A 19926-nucleotide genomic window follows, 5' to 3' on the forward strand; every position below is an offset into this window, starting at 1 on the left:
GGTTGTAATAGGTTTGCTGGACTAACTATTTTGAGCCAAAGGTCTGAGCCAGTGGGTGGCACTCATAAATAAATATAGCAGCATATAAAGGGAAATGGCTCTTTTCGCCGCATCAACTCCCTGCCCTGATATACCTGAACCCCCGAAAACAATTTTACACCTCCATGCTCATTAGCTCAACCATGACATAGGAGTGCAAGGAAACTTGACTCGAACTCACCTAGTACACTACAAGGCCCCATTCCTCCACTCCATTCCCTGGCACTCCTTCCATGCCAAGGCCATTGACTTGCTCTTCTTCTTTGATAGAGATTCTGATGTAGATTATATCCATTTGCTATTTATGCCCGAATTATGCAATGAGATCAGCCACGTTCATGGGCATTTCATCAATCTGAGTTGAGTAATACACTACGACATGTTAGCACTGCGATAGTATTAAAAGGCTGAGTTGACCTACACTCGATATCTCTCAAGATGCGCACATCTTCGGTCGTAACAAAGTTGATGGCTACGCCCTTGCGACCGAACCGGCCACTTCGGCCAATGCGGTGGATGTAGTTCTCACGATTGCTAGGCAAGTCGTAGTTAATAACTAGACTGACTTGTTGCACATCGATGCCACGGGCCCAAACATCGGTTGAGATGAGGACTCGACTGTTGCCCTGCCGGAAGTCCTGCATGATGCTATCCCGTTCCTTTTGCGGCATATCGCCATGCATGCTGCTGACGGTGAAGTTGGCCTCGCGCATCTTGTCGGTGAGCCAGTCAACCTTGCGGCGCGTGTTGCAGAAGATGACGGCTTGTGTAATGGTCAGGGTATCGTACAAATCGCACAGGGTATCGAACTTCCAATCCTCCTTCTCCACGGCAATGAAGTACTGTTTCAGACCCTCGAGGGTCAGCTCATCACGCTTGACAAGAATTCGGACAGGGTCGGTCATGAACTTGGTTGTCATGTCCAACACGTCGTATGGCAGGGTGGCGCTGACAACCACGACTTGTGTTGCCGGGGGCAGGTATCTGTAGACATCGTAGATTTGTTCCCGGAAGCCCTTGTTAAGCAATTCATCGGCTTCGTCCAGTACTAGCATCTTGATGTGCCTTGTTCGTAGGTGGCGTCTCCGAATCATATCGGCAACACGTCCAGGGGTCCCCGACACGATATGCTGACCATAGTCGAGCTTGCGGATATCTTCGCCGACGTTGGTGCCACCAATGCAGGCGTGGCATTGGACGTTCATGTAGTCACCAAGAGCCATAACGACGGATTGGATTTGAGTAGCCAATTCACGGGTCGGTGAAAGGACTAGAGCCTGTGTTTCGCGCACGGCAGTGTCGATGACCTGCAGCATACTAATCGAAAAGGTCGCCGTTTTGCCAGTGCCTGACTGTGCTTGTGCGATTGTGTCGCGTCCCTTGCACACTTGGACGATGGCTCGGGATTGGACGGCAGATGGGGATTCATAGCCGTACGCATAGATGCCACGAAGAAGGTTCTCTATGTTTCGATATCAGTCGTTACTCGTTGGGACTCGACAAGTCATCTCCTGCTGGTTGTCACTCACCCTTCAAAGACATCGACTCGAAAGTAGGGTGGACGGTGACTTCTTTGGAGGTGGAAAATTCCATCCTCTCATCCGCCTTGCGGTCAATTCCTCCGGCGCCTTCAGCCATCTTATTGGTAATATGTGTGATTGCGAAGATGGGATAAAACGGCAATGCGCTATGATGTCGAGATGAGCTTGAACAAAAAAAGTTCGGGAGCTGGTGAAAGGGCCGGGTTTACTTCGGCAGAGCGCGGATTGTCCGCCTCCACAGTGGCGCTGGGCTTAACGAGGCTGGCCAAACTTTGGCTGAAGCGGCAAAAGCTCTACGACTTCGCGACCAGATCTTTTCCGCTTTTTTTTTGTCGCGACAGCCCACCATAGCATCACAAGCGTATCAATAGCGGCTGTCAAGATGTATGTTTTAGAAGAGCAAAGATACATTCATGAAGATCTTGAACGCCTGGAACAAGGCATCGCTGATCGCGTTCGCGAGGAGCCAAAGCCTGTGAGTAAATGCATTCGTGAAATAGTTCACCGAATCAAACTAACCTGATTTATTAAAAAGATTCGCGACCGACTAAACCGAGACCATGAAATTGCCCAACTCCTCGACCAGATCCAGAGACAGTCAAGTAGCCTGTTGAACCTGTACAAAGACGAGAACGGAACCCGAGCAGGAGAACTCCAAGAACTCAACACTGGCGATCCCTTTGATGCATTTTACAAACAACTTGGCGACATTCGTGAGCACCATGCCAGATATCCCAACGAGCAAGCGGAAAACTCGGAACAAAGATATAAGCAAAAGAGAGGCGACCCGTCCGCGCCTGTCGCGACGGTTGTGGACACAATTTTCTCCGGAGAAGAAGCATTTGGGCGATTCTTCGACTTGCATACATGTTATGACTCATTTTCAAATCTACCCAACGTCAAGCGACTTACATATTTGCAATATTTGGAGTATTTTGACAATTTTGCTGCTGGGTATGGTGGAGTCAAACGAGGCGACAAGATGACGGATCAGTATTTCAACTATGTTGGAGAACTTGCGCAATACCTCGAAGATTTCATGCGAAAAACGCGCCCTCTAGAGAATCCGGACAACATTTTATCAGGCTTTGACGAAGAGTTCGGCAAGCTTTGGGAGAAGGATGAGATTGAGGGCTGGCAGATCGAGTCAGCAACAAACGGCTCAAAAGCGACTCTGACCGACGCCGAGGCTATCTGGTGCGAGGACTGCGAGAAGGAGTTTAAAAACGAAAACGTGTACAAGAACCACCTAACTGGGCGAAAACACATCAAGGCAGCTGAGCAACGTAAACAACGGCAGCAAGATGCTGCGGCGGGGTCAGCAGATTCGAAATCAGTTGTCGTTTCATCGGCAAGATTAAAGGAGAGGGCCATTGCCGAGCGTGAATACCGAGTCAAAAAGATGGCTAGCTTGATGAATACGGAACGAAGCGATACCCGCGTCAACGTCGAACGAAAACAAGGCATGACAAAACGCGAACGAGAACAGGAACTTGAAAATCTTCTCAACGCTTCCGACACGCCACGAGAAGCCGCTGAAGACGGTGAAGGAGAGGGCGACGACGACGAAGACAAGATCTACAACCCTCTCAAAGTTCCATTAGGCTGGGACGGCAAGCCGATCCCCTTTTGGCTGTACCGACTGCACGGGTTGGGCGTAGAGTTTCCCTGCGAGATTTGCGGCAACTACGTGTACAAGGGCCGACGAGCATTCGAGAAGCATTTCAACGAGTCTCGCCATATTTACAACCTCAAATGTCTCGGCATTACCAATCCGACCCTATTCCGGGACATCACCAAGATGGACGAGGCCGTCAAGCTTTGGGAGAAGATGCAGAAAGAGAAAAAGAAGTCGAAGCTGGATGAAGGCAGTGTCGTGCAAATGGAGGACGGAGAGGGCAACGTGATGCCCGAAAAAGTGTACTATGATCTACAAAAGCAAGGGTTGCTGTAAAGACCAGGGGAGCTATCATCTATACAGTGTGTAATGTAAGTAGTAGAAGAACGCGACGTAGTATAGGCAAGACAAAACCGATGTATCATATTTCGAACAATTTCGAAACAATCCTTCAGGGGGGAGAACAACAATGAAACCGATGAATACCTACCCTATGGCATTGGGCCGTCGAAATTTTGCCCGAAACATGAGCTGTGGCGGTGAGTTGTGCTTTGGCCACGAGCCTGCGCCTCGGGCGACTTACCCACTTTGACAACGGACGATCAACAATTTCCCTGGTCGATAGAACGATACATCAGAATTGACGATAGACCTAAGGAGGGCGCAAAATAAATGATCAAGACCCGTGGAAAGGATCGGAATGGGTGATCCCTGGAAAACTCACTCGGCACTCGTCGTTGATCACATATCGTCCATGGTCCTATTATGCGGGCACTGCCGCAGGGCGGAGGATTGACTCCATCGTGACTCGACCCTATGCTGCAGGGTTTCTTGTTGACATAGTTGACGCTCGGCAGATTTCCGATGGCTGTGCTGCCTGGCGTCGATCCCATGGAACGTATTAATTAAAATGCGCGGTGTAGTTTCCTTCATCACCTCTCCCCCCGGTGTCGAGACAGTTTTTTTCATTGACACAGCCCATTACGGCCGTTGTTAAAAGGGGGCATGTCTCCAGGTTCTGAGAGGAAGTTGCTCCCATCGAGGAACGGTTCTTTGGGCGATTCTGTTGTTGGGATTGAGCTGGACTCGATGGCGGACAAGGCGAACGATTCGCCCGGCAGTGGCTCGCATCACAATGCACAGATTGAGGATGATAAGTTTGAGGGCTTGTTTGTGAGTACAACTATACTGTTTTATTTTATTTTTGGAAGATGGGCAAATTGAGGCATGTATAGGCTAACATGGAATAGTATGGGCCTCGAGACCTTAATCATCACTCGAGGTGGCCTCATTTTCTGCGGCTTCGGGGAAGTATTTTGCCATACATGATATTCCCACTCTTGTTTGTGGCTGCCTGGGCAAGCTGTGTTACGATAATTTCGCGTCGAGTTTATCATAGTATGTAGCCATGTGTCTCTTCAAGGGCAAAAAGAATAAAGGCTAATGATGTGCAGTCGGCGTCAGTCAGGTTCTTCTCACGGTTCTCGGTTTCGTCGTCGGTCTGTCGCTATCTTTCCGAAACTCAACTGCCTACGAGAGATACAACGAGGGGCGCAAGTACTGGTCTCAGCTAGCCAGTGTGACGCAAAGTCTGGCAAGACTTGTCTGGGTCCATGCGAGCGAGCGTGAGGAGTGCCAGACGGAAGACCTACTGGCCAAAGTTACATTTTGCAACATGCTGGTTTCACTCAGCTTCGCCTTGAAGCACCGACTACGCCACGAGCCATTCACGCACTACGACGACCTGCAAAGCAGGACCGGGCATTTGCCGATAGTGGCACACGAGGCCGAGAAGAAAGAGTGGGAGAAACCTACCAGATGGGAGACAATAGGCCTGTTCCTCGGGTTTCCCATGGCAGAGCAGAATCCTCGAAGACTCATGAAGAACCCGGCCAAGCCGTTGGGCAATGTGCCGCTGGAGATTCACAGCTCTTGCTCGGCGTTTATCCAGGCCATTATCGACAACGGGACGCTCAAGACGCCGGGCTGTCACACGTCAGCCATGGGGTTGTTGGCACAAGTCAACGACATTCTCAACGGAACAGAGCGAATCCTCAACACCCCGTTGCCGCTGGCTTACTCGATTGCCATTGCCCAAATAACATGGGCGTACATCCTTATCCTGCCGTTCCAGCTGGTCGACAATCTCAAGTGGACAACAATCCCCGCAACGATTTTCGCGGCATACATCATCCTGGGGCTTGCCCTTATTGGGCGGGAAATCGAGAATCCCTTTGGAGACGACGTAAACGATTTGCCGCTCGAGGGCTTCTGCGAGCAGATTCGGCAGGATATTGATATAATAATGAGCCATTCGCCGCAGTCAACGGAAGATGCGGTCAAGAAGGATGAGAATGCAGTACTCTACCCGCTGAGCCAACACGGGTATCATGCTCTGGTATCCAAGTCGCCAGAAGAAATTCGAGCGTTGCTCCGTGTCAAACTGCAAATGCCAAGGGATGAATGACCGGGTCTTGGCAATCCTGATTTTTGCCGGAGTAGATAGGTGGTCCAGAGGAAAGAAGGAAGGCTGTAGAATCGCACGATTTTTTTTTCAAAGCCTGCATGGTTAGGATTAGCGCGATTCAACGTGATGGTGCATAATTTGTATTATCGATACGCCAGAGGTCGCCTCGAATTCAGGATTGTAAAGCCCAGTCCGATTTCCCTCAGTATTGGGCCATTCGTAAAGGTCGAATTACTGCGTGTCCACAAGCACTCTGATGGCCTCTGACGTATGCACGGTGTTTGTTGTTCGCTGAGAGTTGTTCTCACGCGTTGGGAGAGAATGGTGCCGGCGGCGGCAAGCGACAACTTCTATTGGCCCACGCGGAAGCTCCTCAGGCATCCGGCCCCCTGACAACACAGTCGAGTTAGTTTGGCCATTTGCAGCCGTTAAGAAAGCAGACACCACGACCAGGACATCATTAAGAACTTAGACATGCGGCGCCCTAAAATGCCGTGATGTTCAAGATTGTCTATCGCCAGGCATGAGTCATATCGCAAAGCCTCTTCCGGCGTTATACACGGTCTACGTCCTTCGCTCAACCGTAAGACACGCGTCTCTGTACATTGGCTCAACACCGAACCCGCCACGTCGTCTGAAGCAACACAATGGCGAGTCTAAAGGTGGCGCGGCGCGCACATCGCGTGATAATCTGCGCCCTTGGGAAATGATCGTCTTGGTTTCTGGGTTTCCTAGTATGGTTGCGGCGCTCAAATTCGAGTAAGGCTTGTCTTTCCCTACACAGCTTCCACCCTGGCCCGATTCTTCATCAAGAGCAGAGAATCTTGCATATATCACGCACCTTCTGCTGACCGTCCCATCAGGTGGGCATTGACAAATCCCCATCTTTCTTTACACATCCCCGATGAAACACGTGTGAGCATTTCAACACAAAGAAAGAAGAATGGCATGCCAAGACGGCCACTGCACAGCTTGAAGTCGATCACGTCGAACATCCATCTGCTTACGGGTGTGCCGAGTTTTGTGAGGTGGCCACTGAATGTGCATTTTCTTGCAAGGGAAGCCTATACTGCGTGGGAGTCTAGGATACAAGCCACGCAGGAACCTAGTCGAGACGGCCTTGAGATTCTTACCGATTTTGCTTCTTCGTCATCTTCGGGGGGCATTAACGCATTGCCGGTGGATTATAGCCCGATGGCGGAATATGTGGTCAAGGCGCACAATGTGGTGAACTTTGAGCAAGAGGGCAACTGCGTTCACTGTGCAGAAGAGCTCGAGTCAGGAAAGGGCCTGCACGGCATGTGTCCAAACGACAAATGCGAAGCCATGGGACATCTGGACTGTTGGGGCAAGCATGCACTCTCTGGAGAAAATACCACCCACATTATACCTGATCGATGCTCATGCCCGTCATGTGGGGCGCCTGTCAGATGGGGTGATATGGTGAAGGAACTGAGTTTGCGTGTGCGTGGAAACAAGGATGTTCAGAAACTGGTCAAGGCGGCAGAGAAGGCGAAGAAGATAGCTGCAATATAGCGTTTTGAGCATTTTGTGTCGGGGCTCATGCGTCTGTGTAGTCAAGCAAGAACACACGCCACGTCCAAGGTCTGCATCGCCGAATTGGCTGGGCGGCGCCTCCGAGATGATTGACTTTTGATCAGGCGACAACAAGAACTCTCAGCTCTTGGTCGAAAGAGGTGCTCATGGTAGCAATGCCAATCTGCTGCTGCCGCGTCGAAATACCAGCCAACTCGGGATTCTCGCCATAGAATATCAAGTAGCCTGGTCATTTGCAGACAGGGCATGCGGATACTAGTACTACTAGTAAAATATTGACATATGCATGTACTAGTATTTATTCCCCAGATTGTGCATGATAGGTCTGAGGCAAGTGGATGGGCGGGCCGAGCGGTTCATGGGACGGTAGGCCAACATAGCCGTAGGATAATACATGGCGCAGACAGCATGTCGCAATGACGTACATTCGCGTACGATATTTCCCTTGGTTCAGTCCCCTCCGCCATCACCACCCTTGCACATTCGTCCTGATGGATCAAAGCGAATAACAAGATGCGGAACATGTGTCATGTAAGCCTGCGACGGCGAGGTGAGAGAATCGCCGCTCTCATCGGCTTCACAAAAGCGGGTCTTCCAATCCTCCGGCGCGGGTCCACTTTATATCCAGACCAAGCATGACCAAGTATGGATACCTCTAGTCACACACAAAATAGGGCAGAACCCGTGTGACGGATACTTGTATCGCCGATAAGGTGTGCGCACTGGACTTGAGCCATCACAGCCCTGGCTTGCCTGGTGGTCTAGTTGACTGAGTCGTCGACTGGCTGGTCCTTCCCATGTCCGTTTCCCTCCCCAGCAGGAAAGACGGGCAGGTGCAGCCCCACCCCGGCCCCAAGGTCGTTAACCTCTAGCCTCTCGCTCTCTCTCGCTCTCACACACACCCTCAGACTCTCGCATCTGGAACCGCGACCCATCCCTCGTTCTGCCGTCTTCCCTTTCACACCAACATCTACACTCGACCCACGACCCACGAGGCCACATGATTTCTCGACTCCAACCGCCGGTCTTTACTCTGCCCTAGAGGTGCCTTCCGTCGCTAATTTTATTCCTCGCATGCAAGCTTTCCGCTTGTTCGGTCTCTTATAACCGTAAGTCGCATGATTTTGTATTAGTGCGAGGCATATCAGTGATCGTGTGTGTCGGCTTGAACCCTTTTTCCAATTCGTGGCCCACGAGTTAATCACGACTGTGCAGGTACGCCCCGAGGCTATTTTTCGCCTTGTCTTCCATCGACCGAATCCAATTATTTCCTTGATCTCTCTCGGAGCCGACTTGTTCCTGTATGCTACAGCGTAAACTTGTAATCGATACGCCTGTCGAGTACATGTCGCCATCGCTACGATGCACGCAGTCAGTCACTCTTAGGCACGCCGCTTGAGCAACGACTACGGAACATTCCTCTTTTCACTCGAATCCATATTCAAGCGAAACCATTTTTATCTACCTCCCTCCTCGCGTGTGCCTCCACACCGGCTACTGGCCTGATCATCACCCTCCTCGGGCCCCCTTGGACTCAACCATGGCACCAATGTCGACGGCCACAATGACAACCCCCGGTGCAAATAGCGCCAATGTCAGTTCTCGCAATTCGCCTGCCACCGGATCGTCGGCGACCCAGGCATCGTCAAGACCGAAGCGTAAAGTGAACACGAATGGCTACCATCCCGCCAATTCGCAGATCCCTCTGAGCTCTATGGCCAGCATAGGACTGGATCTGACCTCGGTCGAACGCCGCGGCCAGCCGACGGCGGTGCGCGAGTCTCTTCAGAAAAAGTCACGCCCGCATGGCATATCCGAAGCCCCTACCTACTGTCCGACCGAAGAGGAGTGGCGGGATCCCTTGGAGTATATGAAGAAGATCACGCCAGAGGCCTCGCAGTATGGTATATGCAAGATTATCCCGCCAGACTCATGGAACCCTGATTTTGCCATTGACACAGAGGTACGTCGATCGGAACTAATCCTACCCTAGCGGATGGCATGTGCCGACTCACAAAACTAACATTACCCATAGAAATTTCATTTCCGAACTCGAAAGCAGGAGCTTAATTCTGTAGAAGGCAGTAAGTCAGAGGCCATGAAATCAATCGCAGAACCATGTTACCTAACTTTTGTAGGCACTCGAGCCAGCCTCACCTATCTTGATGGCCTCTCCAAATTTCACAAACAGCAAGGCAGCAATTTACACCGATTGCCATATGTCGATAAAAAACCACTAGACTTGTACCGCTTGAAAAAGGCCGTCGAATCCCGCGGCGGCTTTGATAAGGTCTGCAAATTGAAGAAATGGGCAGAAATTGGACGAGATTTAGGCTACAGTGGCAAGATTATGTCATCGCTTTCAACTTCCCTGAAAAATTCATATCAGCGATGGCTCTGCCCCTACGAAGAATACCTACGACTTGCCAAGCCAGGTGTGCATCAACAGCTAGAGCAAGAATACGGAGGACCATTGACTCCTAGCCCGGCGCACACGCCAGCCAAGAAGTCTCACGTCAACACTCCATCCAGTGTGAAGGGCGACTCACCAGCCAGACAGGCTTCAGATGTCTTGCAGGGAAGTTTAAATGGCTTAAAAAGAGAGACTGACCGCGACACTCCCATGCTTGATGCCCCTCCACCAGCTCCCACATCTGCTGCGACGGGAGGGTTCAAGGCCATCAATACCAACGGATTCACTCCAGTGAACGCTGCTTCGAAATCTGCCAACAGTGAGAGCAGAAGCTTCACACCAGATCTCAAGCGACTGGGTAGCCCGGCGACCTCTGCTAGCAATACACCTGACGCCCGGTCTGGCCTGAATCCGGCTGCCTCCGTCAAACGTCAAGTTGGAGACTCGAACGACACGACCAAGAAGGATGTAGACACTGACATGGAAGATGGTGAAAGCAGCAGCAGGCGTAGCAAGCGCCTCAAACGGGAACCCGTGCCCACGGTTGCTGGGTCTCACATGACACCTTTCCGGCCATCCATTCCACGAATTCCAAAGGACGAGACCATGGCTGCAGGAGAGAGGTGTGAAAATTGCGGCCGTGGAGAGAGTAACGGAGCTCTTCTCGTCTGTGAATCATGTGATAATGCTTATCATGGACCCTGTCTGGACCCTCCAGTGAAGCGCAAGCCTGATGCAGAGTGGAATTGCCCGAGGTGTCTCGTGGGCGATGGCCAGTTTGGCTTCGAAGAGGGCGGTCTTTACTCGCTGAAACAGTTTCAACAGAAAGCAAATGACTTCAAGCAGGGCTATTTTGAAAAGAAGATGCCATTCGATCACACGCTTAACTGCCTTCGGCCTGTCACCGAGGAAGATGTTGAAACTGAGTTCTGGAGGCTGGTTGCAGACCTGGAAGAAACCGTGGAAGTGGAATATGGTGCAGATATTCATTGTACTACGCATGGTTCGGGTTTTCCGACCCTGGAGAAGAACCCAAATAACCCGTATGCCTCTGATCCATGGAATCTCAACATTCTGCCCCTTCATCCTGAGAGCCTCTTCCGTCACATCAAGTCAGACATTTCCGGCATGACCGTGCCTTGGGTATACGTAGGCATGATATTTTCCACTTTCTGCTGGCATAACGAGGATCATTATGCCTACTCCGCCAACTACCAGCACTTTGGAGCAACGAAGACGTGGTACGGCATTCCGGGAGAGGACGCAGAGAAGTTTGAGGCCGCCATGAGGGAAGCTGTTCCCGAGTTGTTTGAAACGCAGCCAGATCTGTTGTTCCAGCTTGTCACATTGCTAACCCCAGAACAATTGAAGAAAGCGGGTGTGAGGGTCTACGCTCTTGACCAACGTGCCGGACAATTTGTTATTACATTTCCCCAGGCATACCATGCCGGGTTCAATCACGGGTTCAATTTCAATGAAGCAGTGAATTTCGCACCATCTGATTGGGAACCGTTCGGACTTGCAGGAGTCGAACGACTCCAACTTTTCAGGAAACAACCATGCTTCTCGCACGACGAACTTCTATGGACCGCTGCAGATGGAAATGCAGCAACCGGCTTATCAATACAGACTGCCAAGTGGCTGGGACCTGCATTGGATTGCATTCGAAAACGCGAACAGGAACAACGAGCCGAGTTCCTTGCTAAACACATAGAAGCCTCTCCTCACAAGTGTCCCATTAGCGGCCCTGGGGAAGAGGGCTGTGGCTGTCCCCTGACCTTCAAAATCAAAGAGCGTGACGTTCTCGAGGAGGAAGAACAGTGTTGTACTTACTGCAAAGCGTTTGCATTTTTATCCAGGTTCAAATGCGGACGGACCGGCAAAACCGTCTGCATCATGCATGCAGGGCACCACCCATGTTGCGACCTTGCCGAAGAGCAACGTTTCGCTGGCGAAGACCACGCCTTGATTTACAGAGTCACTGACGAGACCATGGCGGAGACGTATGAAAAGGTCGTTGATAAAGCGCGGACGCCGGAACTGTGGGAAGAAAAGTACGCCAAAATGCTTGATGAAGAAACCAGCCCGTCGCTAAAATCTCTTCGAGCCCTACTCCACGAAGGCGAACGGGTCCCCTTCGATCTTCCGTCCCTACTCATTCTAAAAGAATTCGTCGATCGATGCAACGATTGGGTTGAAGAGGCTACGAACTATATTGTGCGCAAACAGCAAAACCGTCGCAAGAACGAAAAGGCGTGGCAGAGCAGCATGCGCAAATCAATTGGAAGCGCATATCAAGACCAAAAAGAGCGTGAGTCCCGCAACGTGAGCAACATTTATCGCCTGCTTCGTGAGGCAGAGCACATTGGATTTGAATGTCCCGAAATCGGGCAACTGCAGGAGCGAGCTACAGCCATAAAGGAATTTCAGCTCAACGCAGCCCGTACCCTCGAGAATACAGCTACCGTCTCAATGGAGACTATCGAAGAGTTGCTTGAGGAAGGCCGGAGCTTCAATGTGGACACCCCTGAAGTCGATCGTCTCTCCAGGGTCCTGGAGCAGATGCGGTGGAATCAGAAAGCTAGGTCTAGCCGCGGCTTGTTTTTGTCCTTGAAAGATGTTACCGAGCTCATTGAAGATGGCAAGCGACTTGAGGTCCCCAGTTATAACGACCATCTCAAGTTTTATTCTGACCAAAAGCTCGCTGGAGAGACTTGGGAAGCCAAGGCAAAGGAGCTAATCCACGCCGCCATCGTGCACTACCCGCAGCTCGAGGCTCTTTCCAACCAAGTTCAGGCAAACGCCCTCCCCGTGTCTCAGGAAACCCTTGCGGAAGTCGATAGGATCCTGCATAAGCAGCGCGAGGCACATCGCCAGATTATGGACATCACTGAGCGCTGTCGGAACACCAATTTCAGGAAGAGGCCCAAGTATGCAGAGGTCGTGGACATCATAAGGAACGTTGATGAGCTTAACTCGAAACCAACCGGCACAATTGACCTAGAAAATGAGCGTAAGCGCCATGAAGATTGGATGCGTAGGGGGAAGAAATTGTTCGGAAAATCGAATGCCCCTCTCCATATTCTGAAAAGCCATCTCGAGTATGTCCTGGAACGCAATATGGACTGCTTTGACGTGGACAACGACACACCACGCCAGCCTGCTGAGCCAGTTTCTCGAGAGGTAACCCCTGAACAGACGGGGAACCGTTTCGACGACCGCACGAGACAAGTTTTTTGCATTTGTCGAAAGGTCGAGGCTGGTATGATGATTGAGTGCGAGCTGTGCCATGAGTGGTGAGTACTGACAACGTGCTTTGATTGTTTTGTGCAACTGTTCTAATTTCTATGTATATAGGTATCATTATAAGTGCTTAAAGATTGCCCGTGGCAAGGTCAAGGAAGACGACAAGTACACATGCCCAATTTGCGATTGGCGAATGAAGATTCCTCGCGACGCAGCCCGCCCAAAGCTGGAGGACCTTATTAATCTAACGGATGAGATTCCTCAATTGCCATTTCAGCCGGAGGAGGAGGATGTGCTAAACCGCATTATTGACAATGCGCAATACTTCCGCGACCATATTGCACGGCTATGTCATCCACTCCTTTCGACTGAAGCCGAGGTGGAGACACAGCGGTTCTTTCTTCGAAAACTTGAAGGCGCCGAAGTACTCCTCTCATACGAGACCAATTTCTTTCGCCAGGAGTTGCACAAGTGGTGTCCTGTCGCTCCGGAGGCGCCGCCCATTCTCGAGGTCTCTCTTAGCACACGCAAACCACGTCCTACCAAGCTACAGAAGATGTTGGCCGAGTACGGTGTAGACAACCCCGACGACTTACCCGAGCATGCCAAAGGAAAAGCGAACAGCTTACGACGCAAAGCGGCAAATGCTGAAGCGGCCGCAGCGGCAGCACAAAGTCCTAGCGGACCACTGTTGCCCCCGTCTAGCAGCTCTGCATATGGTGGGCCGACATTCTGTATAGGATCAGGCGGAAACGCCGACTCGGGCACCTCCCCACGCGAACATCCGAGTCACGCTGGTGTCTCATCCAGCGAGAAGCAGACCAGAACCAAGCCTATGGATGTGGATAGCGGCCTGCAGCCCGGGCTCCTCGGCCCCAGGGGCCCCGTTTTTACTAACAATTTGGCTTTAAGCTTGGAAGACGGGCTACTTCGAGGCCTGCCAGAAGAGGAGGTTGACCTAGAGAGCGATATTGGTAAGAGCAGGGCTCTTGAAATACTCGGACGTACAGACAGGGGCCGGCAAGATGCAGAGCATATATGGGGTCCAGATGTCTGGGCCCCTAAGCGAGGTTCAATAAGCAAGACCAGACGCTCAATCACCCCAATCGATGTTGATGAGACTTCCAGGAGGGATGAGGGGAGCGTTGATCAAATGTTCAAAGAAATGACGAATCAAGAAGATGACGAAGATGGCAAGAAGAAGGACGACAACAACAATACAACAGAAACCGTGACAGCAGAATCTCTCGAAAGTGAAAGAAATGACCTCGATGCAATGATAGATGGAGAATAGATGCGAAACATGTCTTCTGGTTTATGTCAACGTGGGAAGACGGGGTATCAAAACTTGGGGAGTTTATCTTATTTTATATTTCAGCATGAGGGTTTTGACAGGGGTTCTGGTGCCTTTTCTTTCTTGAGTCTTCTCTTTATAAGATGTATCAGTGTATAGTGTACGAGTACTCCTGTTATTTTTGGGGTGTATAATGGTCAGACAAGCCGGAACAATGGCTCCTCGTGTGAGCCGGCAAGGAGAAAAGGGCGGAGTTTTAAGAATGCTTTCTTCACAAGAGGCATCCTGCTGGTGAATTTGCTTTTTGTGGGTTTCTGGTCTTATGGTTCCCCAATTACCGGTAGTGGTTTTTGGCACTGTTTGAATGAGGTTTGGTTGCTTAGACAAAACGTCGAGGAATTACAGAAGGGTTCTGCTTGCAATGAAATGGGCTGCGAATTGGCCACAAGAGTGGTGTGACTGTGTGATGCCTGCTTAGGGCTTATTAAATTGCATGAAAATTCGTGGCCCATGAACAAACTTAATGAGATCAAGTTGTTTTACTTTAGCATCACATGACAGGCAAGTCGCGATAGAAAGCCAGTTTAGAGGCGCAGAATACAGGGTAGACCAGACATGAAGGCTTGCAGCACAAGCATGATATGATCACGTGCAGGCGCCCCCCTTTAGAGCTAGTGCCAGGGATAACAATCGCGTACGTTAGCATCAACTCAGCGAAGTTGCATCTCGTCTCTCTGCGAGCTCTTCCGCCATATTCCTCCGCACACGGGTGGTCTCTTGGAGTCACGTAGCACGCTCATGAGGCTACGATTTAGCCACTCTACTTGACCATGGCTTCGCCGCCTTACACCACCTCGCCCTTGGCCATGTCACCGCCGAATCCATCGCCGGCACAGCTTCCCAACAAGAAGCGATCGTCTGCTCTCGATGTCAATGCTCCCCCCATCAAGCGCCGAAAGGCCTCCAACCTGTCCCAGTCTTCAGCGCCTGCCCATCCCCTACGGCAGACTTCTTTCCCCCCTGAAGCCGGATCACCGTACGCGCGATCCCCATCCGTTGATGCTACGTCTATTGTGAGTGGCAGTGCCGTCAGCACAACCGCCAGCGGGGCCACCAAGAAGAAGAGAGGACGCAAGTCCAAAAATGCAAAGGGCGAAGAGGTTGAAGGCACGCCGAGTCTAGTTGGTGGCAAAGCGCCCACCAACGTGAGCGGACAGGGCGGGGACAAGGAGGCCGAAGATGATGACGATGACGACGAGAATGGAGAAATGGCGCTGGAAGACTCTGGTGCGCGCACTCAGGAACAGAAACAGGAAGAAATCCGGCTGAGAGCCATGCTGGTGGAGGCCTTTGACAGCGAGCAATACAACCGATACGAGCTATGGCGAGCGGCAAAGCTGTCAGATGCAGTCGTCAAGAGGGTAAGGAAGCCCCTGCAACCGGGCTGTTTTGCTATCATGATGTCTATGCTAACTTGCAGCTCAGGTAGTCAATGCGACGGTCTCACAGTCGGTGCCGCAGATGGTCAGCACAGCTGTAAAGGCAGTTGCCAAGCTGTTTGCCGGTGAGATTATTGAGGCAGCCCGAAACGTCCAAGGCGAATGGATTTCTGCTGGTGAGAAGCAGACGGACCTGCCAACGCCGCCGCCGTCAACAGACGATGCGGACAAGGACGACGAGGCAGGGGAGGCAGAGCAGTCCGAGGTCAAGCGCGGCCCGATGCGACCTGACCACCTGCGGGAGGCATGGCGACGGTACAAGCTGACCGGGGAGAGCCGAGGTGTGGGAGTGCAGCAGCTGTGGCACGCGCAACAGGGCAGCGGCGTGGAGAGATTCTCGACAAGGACAAGAAAGCGATTGTTTCAATGATTGGATTCCAGGGATCGGCAGACTCTATACTAGAGGGAGTAGGGTCTACGCGGCAGATGGGGTTGAATTTGGGCAAGGCGTGGGCAAGGCGTTTATGTAGAATGATACCCGTATTCATAGAATGGAATACATTTTTTAAAGGCAGCCAACGTGCTGGTAAAATGGAGTGTACTCGGTACATTGGCCATGGTAGCCGTCGACGCGCACTGGTTGGTGCACAAGCTTGTGTGTGCATCGTCTGTGTTTGTCACCGAGTCCCCGCCGACCAGTGGGGTTGAAGAAAAAAAGTGAAATGTGATGACCAAACAAGGAGCTGAGCGGAGCTGAATGGCTGGAGCAGAATGATGTGCACTTGTAACTATTTGAGCGGCCAGTAAGACGGCGCTGGCCCGACCCCGCCGCGCGTTTGCCAGTCAACCAGCAGCAATGCCATGGCCACGGCTCCACTTCCGCCTCCACCGTCTGGTCCATCAAGCGACGAGACAAGCAACTCAAGAACGGAGCGAGACACGAAGACACACAAGGGACCCTGACACTCCACTCGCCATGCAAGTCAGAATTTTGTCTCTTTGCTTCCAGGCTTGGTCCAAAACACCACAGTGATACCGTACCGTACAGACGCTGCATTGCTGGCAGGTGTTGAACACACAATGGCAAACGTAAAGGTATGATTCCGCGTGGTGTTATTATCCCCCCCGCTCTTTACGCAGGTTTGGTGAATTTCTTCGCGCCCAGTGTTTGGTGACGCTGGGGTGACAAGTCACGACCAGATGCGAAGACGCCAAGTTCAATTGCGATAGCAATGCCATCCATTGCCATTGCTGCTTGCAATTGACGACTCTTAACCTGATGCGGCTCTCAGCCTTCCCTGTGTTTGCTCTTGATCGACTTGCAATGCCAACGCCGTAGACCACAAGCTAACAATGTACCGACTCCCAGGCACAGCAACAAGACCAGTCCGCATCCGCAATCCGCATTCGCGACAATCAGCGCCGCTCCCGTGCCCGCCGAAAGGAGTATGTGGAAAACCTCGAGCGCAAGGTGCAAGAGTATGAACGACGGGGCGTCGAGGCCACGCTGGAGATGCAGCAGGCCGCCCGCACCGTGGCCGTCGAGAACGCAAGGCTAAAGATGATGCTTGCAAGCCTAGGCGTCAGCGAGGGCGACGTCGATGACTTCTTGGCCGTGTGCCAGGACCGAGAGGCAGCCGAGGCCCTGTCAAGCGTTAGCATGCGGCCTATTCATCATGACCAGAGGGATGATGAATCATCGAGAGGCGCCAAGGCTGTACCGCAGCAAGACGTGAGCAGCGGCAAACCAAATCCGCACATGCACCCGCAGTCTATGCCTGGAAACCACCAGCACGCCTTTGCTCTCGGCGGACACACGGGGCCCATGCCCAGCTCTAGCCACAGCTCAGCGGCTTCCCGCCAGCACACGCCGCTGGATGTGTTGGCGTCGGCAACGCTCCAGCAGAATTCTTGCTGTGAGGGTAAAACACGATGCACCACTGCGGCGTCCGAGGCGCCGAGCCCCTCGACTGTTGAGACCAACACGCGGGCTGCCACACCCACGTCTTCGCCTGACGCCGCTGGCCTGGTGCCGGGCTTTTCGTCGCCCATGGAAATGTCGTGTAGTGCGGCTGCCGCCATCATTGCTGAGATGCAGGGGCATGGGGATCTGGGTGCTGCAAAGGCGCGCCTGGGCTGTCGTGGCCAGCAAGAGTGTCTGGTGAAGAACACTATGCTGTTCCAGATTTTGGAGAGCGAAGGACGCGGTAACTTTTCATGAGGCCCTCTCTGCTGTCACGACAATATTTCTCGACAAATCCGCGGAAGAGTTTATTTTCCTGGGCTCTGGCATATAAAAGTGGCTGCTCCCATGAGGGGCGACATGGGCTTTTTCAGAAGCATCGACTCTATCCTGCGCCGTCTACAGCAATGGCTGGCAGTATCAACGGACGAGCGGCAAACAGTGCTTGGTCTTGGCTTACTCCTCCCATTTCCACCGCCGTCCAATCCATCTCACGAAATACACTAGCCCAACCAAGACAGGAACCTCGATCAGAGGCCCAACCGTCGCCGCCAACGCCTGCTCACTATCCGCCCCAAAGGTTGCAACCGCCACCGCGATGGCTAGCTCGAAGTTGTTGCTGGCAGCCGTGAAACTCTGCGTGCATCCAATGCGGTAGCCATACCCCAGTCTCCTCGTCACCCATAGCGTAACAAAGAAGATGACGAGGAAATACACTACCAGCGGAGCGGCCACACGCACAACACTCACAATCTGCCGCACGACATGCTTTCCCTGGGCGGCAAACAACACAATAATCGTGTACAGCAGCCCGATCAGGGACCATGGCGACAGGAGCTTCATAAAGATGTCGTTGTACCACTTCTCGCCGGCTAGATGCCGCAAGGCAAGGCGGGTGACGATTGCCGTGCCGAGAGGGATGCCCAGAAACACGCCCACGCTCGTTGCGACAACAGAGTATTGTACGGCCACGTCGTCACTGTCTGGGCGTCCAATGACACGGATAAAGAACACAGCCATGGGCGCGAACAGGACCATCTGCAGCATGGAATTGATGGCGACCAAGATGGCGCAGTACTCGGCGTCGCCACCCGCAAGGCCATTCCATATAAGCACCATGGCAATACAGCGGCCAAGACCGACGAGAATGAGGCCATTGCGGAGATCTGGTTCGTCGGGGAGAAAAGCCCATGCCAGGCCGAGCTTGCAATCATTGTTAGCCCGAAGCCACCTACCGACGAGTGTACGGGGGGGGCAAAACCATGTACCATGAAGAACGGTGCGACGATCCAGTTGAAGACGATGCTGAAGAGGACCTGCATCCAGAGGGCCTTTTGCCCCAGAATCCTGTGCAGCGTTTCGTACCGCACATTACACAGGATGGGGTACATCATGACCAACAACCCGATTGCTAAAGCTTGGTGTCAGAAGCGCATGGCACCAGACGGCGTGTAGTCATCTTGTCCGACGTACCGATTGGTATCGACACCCCGACCCAGCGTCCCTGCTGGAGAACCCTCTCGGTGCTGGGCACAAAGTTCCCCAGCAGTATGCCGACGAGCATGGCGAGAAGGATCCATATGGCGAGGAACTTGTCCAGCCAGCCGAGGGACTTGAAGGCCGATGTCTTTTGCGCGCATGCCGGGGATTGTCTCTCCGTGTCGTGTTGCTTGGTGTCGTTGGGCGTGGGCTCGGCCATTCTTTCTTTGTTTTTGTTTTTTTGGCGAAATTAGATCTTGTGGGGAGAGTAGTTTATGGACATGGGGAATTTTTGAAAAGAAGAAGATGAAAAATATGCTATGGCTTTTTTATATTTATCTTGGCGTAACATCAAATTTTGTTTTCTTTTAACCGTGTGATGCTGGTAACAGTGTACCCGGTCATTGCCTATGGGTTTTTTTTTAGACGTGGGCCAATGACAGGGAGCTTGTGACAGACAAGGGTGGCCAATCAGAGGCGGGGAGTGAGTCTCGGTGTTGGGGATGACATGGAATTGGGACCGTCCGGACAGTAGGGTTGCAATTTGCAGGAATATTGGAGCGAGCTGGACACTGGAGATATGGGTTGGAATTTGCATTGATGGATGGTTCATGTGCACAGGTGTCTGGGAGCTGGTGCTGGGGAGGAGTGATAGCTACAGGTGTGTGATTTGGGGTACTTGGCCTTTGGACTAGTTTGATAGTTGATACCAGACATTGCATTTTGACGGCAAGAGGGGTAGATTTTAAACTTGATTTATTTGCTTAGAGTGATTTGACTGCACATGTCGTGCTGTGCTTGTTGAGGTCGTGATACGACGGGTAGCGGGAGTCTTTTAAATTTGTGCAACGGTTAGGGAGTTTGGGATAC

At 52.1% G+C, this 19926-nt stretch overlaps 8 protein-coding genes across 8 annotated transcripts; 6 read left to right on the forward strand and 2 right to left on the reverse strand.

The window, feature by feature from the left end:
• Nucleotides 1-352: 352 nt before the first annotated feature.
• FAL1 (ATP-dependent RNA helicase FAL1) lies at nt 353-1677 on the reverse strand (the record flags this gene model as incomplete). The annotated part of the gene is made up of 3 exons (XM_014687059.1): nt 353-411; nt 461-1501; nt 1569-1677. The coding sequence occupies 3 exons, from the start codon at nt 1675-1677 to the stop codon at nt 353-355; spliced, it is 1209 nt and encodes a 402-aa protein (XP_014542545.1).
• Nucleotides 1678-1962: 285 nt separating this feature from the next.
• On the forward strand, nt 1963-3534 carry sap61 (Pre-mRNA-splicing factor sap61; the record flags this gene model as incomplete). The annotated part of the gene is made up of 2 exons (XM_014687058.1): nt 1963-2055; nt 2116-3534. The coding sequence occupies 2 exons, from the start codon at nt 1963-1965 to the stop codon at nt 3532-3534; spliced, it is 1512 nt and encodes a 503-aa protein (XP_014542544.1).
• A 753-nt stretch (nt 3535-4287) lies between these two features.
• G6M90_00g063400 (uncharacterized protein) lies at nt 4288-5665 on the forward strand (the record flags this gene model as incomplete). Its single annotated transcript, XM_014687057.2, has 3 exons — nt 4288-4371; nt 4449-4596; nt 4653-5665. The coding sequence occupies 3 exons, from the start codon at nt 4288-4290 to the stop codon at nt 5663-5665; spliced, it is 1245 nt and encodes a 414-aa protein (XP_014542543.2).
• A 523-nt stretch (nt 5666-6188) lies between these two features.
• On the forward strand, nt 6189-7201 carry SLX1 (Structure-specific endonuclease subunit SLX1; the record flags this gene model as incomplete). The annotated part of the gene is made up of 2 exons (XM_014687056.1): nt 6189-6424; nt 6529-7201. 2 exons carry the CDS (start codon nt 6189-6191, stop codon nt 7199-7201), a joined length of 909 nt encoding a protein of 302 aa, XP_014542542.1.
• Nucleotides 7202-8762: 1561 nt separating this feature from the next.
• Kdm5d (Lysine-specific demethylase 5D) lies at nt 8763-14175 on the forward strand (the record flags this gene model as incomplete). Its single annotated transcript, XM_014687055.2, has 4 exons — nt 8763-9185; nt 9258-9306; nt 9361-12931; nt 12993-14175. 4 exons carry the CDS (start codon nt 8763-8765, stop codon nt 14173-14175), a joined length of 5226 nt encoding a protein of 1741 aa, XP_014542541.2.
• Nucleotides 14176-15005: 830 nt separating this feature from the next.
• Nucleotides 15006-16044, forward strand: taf11 (Transcription initiation factor TFIID subunit 11; the record flags this gene model as incomplete). The annotated part of the gene is made up of 2 exons (XM_014687054.1): nt 15006-15596; nt 15661-16044. 2 exons carry the CDS (start codon nt 15006-15008, stop codon nt 16042-16044), a joined length of 975 nt encoding a protein of 324 aa, XP_014542540.1.
• Nucleotides 16045-16694: 650 nt separating this feature from the next.
• G6M90_00g063440 (uncharacterized protein) lies at nt 16695-17835 on the forward strand (the record flags this gene model as incomplete). Its single annotated transcript, XM_014687053.1, has 2 exons — nt 16695-16709; nt 16984-17835. The coding sequence occupies 2 exons, from the start codon at nt 16695-16697 to the stop codon at nt 17833-17835; spliced, it is 867 nt and encodes a 288-aa protein (XP_014542539.1).
• A 198-nt stretch (nt 17836-18033) lies between these two features.
• Nucleotides 18034-19276, reverse strand: acr3 (Arsenical-resistance protein Acr3; the record flags this gene model as incomplete). The annotated part of the gene is made up of 3 exons (XM_014687052.1): nt 18034-18780; nt 18846-18988; nt 19051-19276. 3 exons carry the CDS (start codon nt 19274-19276, stop codon nt 18034-18036), a joined length of 1116 nt encoding a protein of 371 aa, XP_014542538.1.
• Between the last annotated feature and the right edge of the window lie 650 nt (nt 19277-19926).

Source organism: Metarhizium brunneum, chromosome 3 (assembly GCF_013426205.1).
Source record: "Metarhizium brunneum chromosome 3, complete sequence".
NCBI lineage: Eukaryota > Fungi > Ascomycota > Sordariomycetes > Hypocreales > Clavicipitaceae > Metarhizium > Metarhizium brunneum.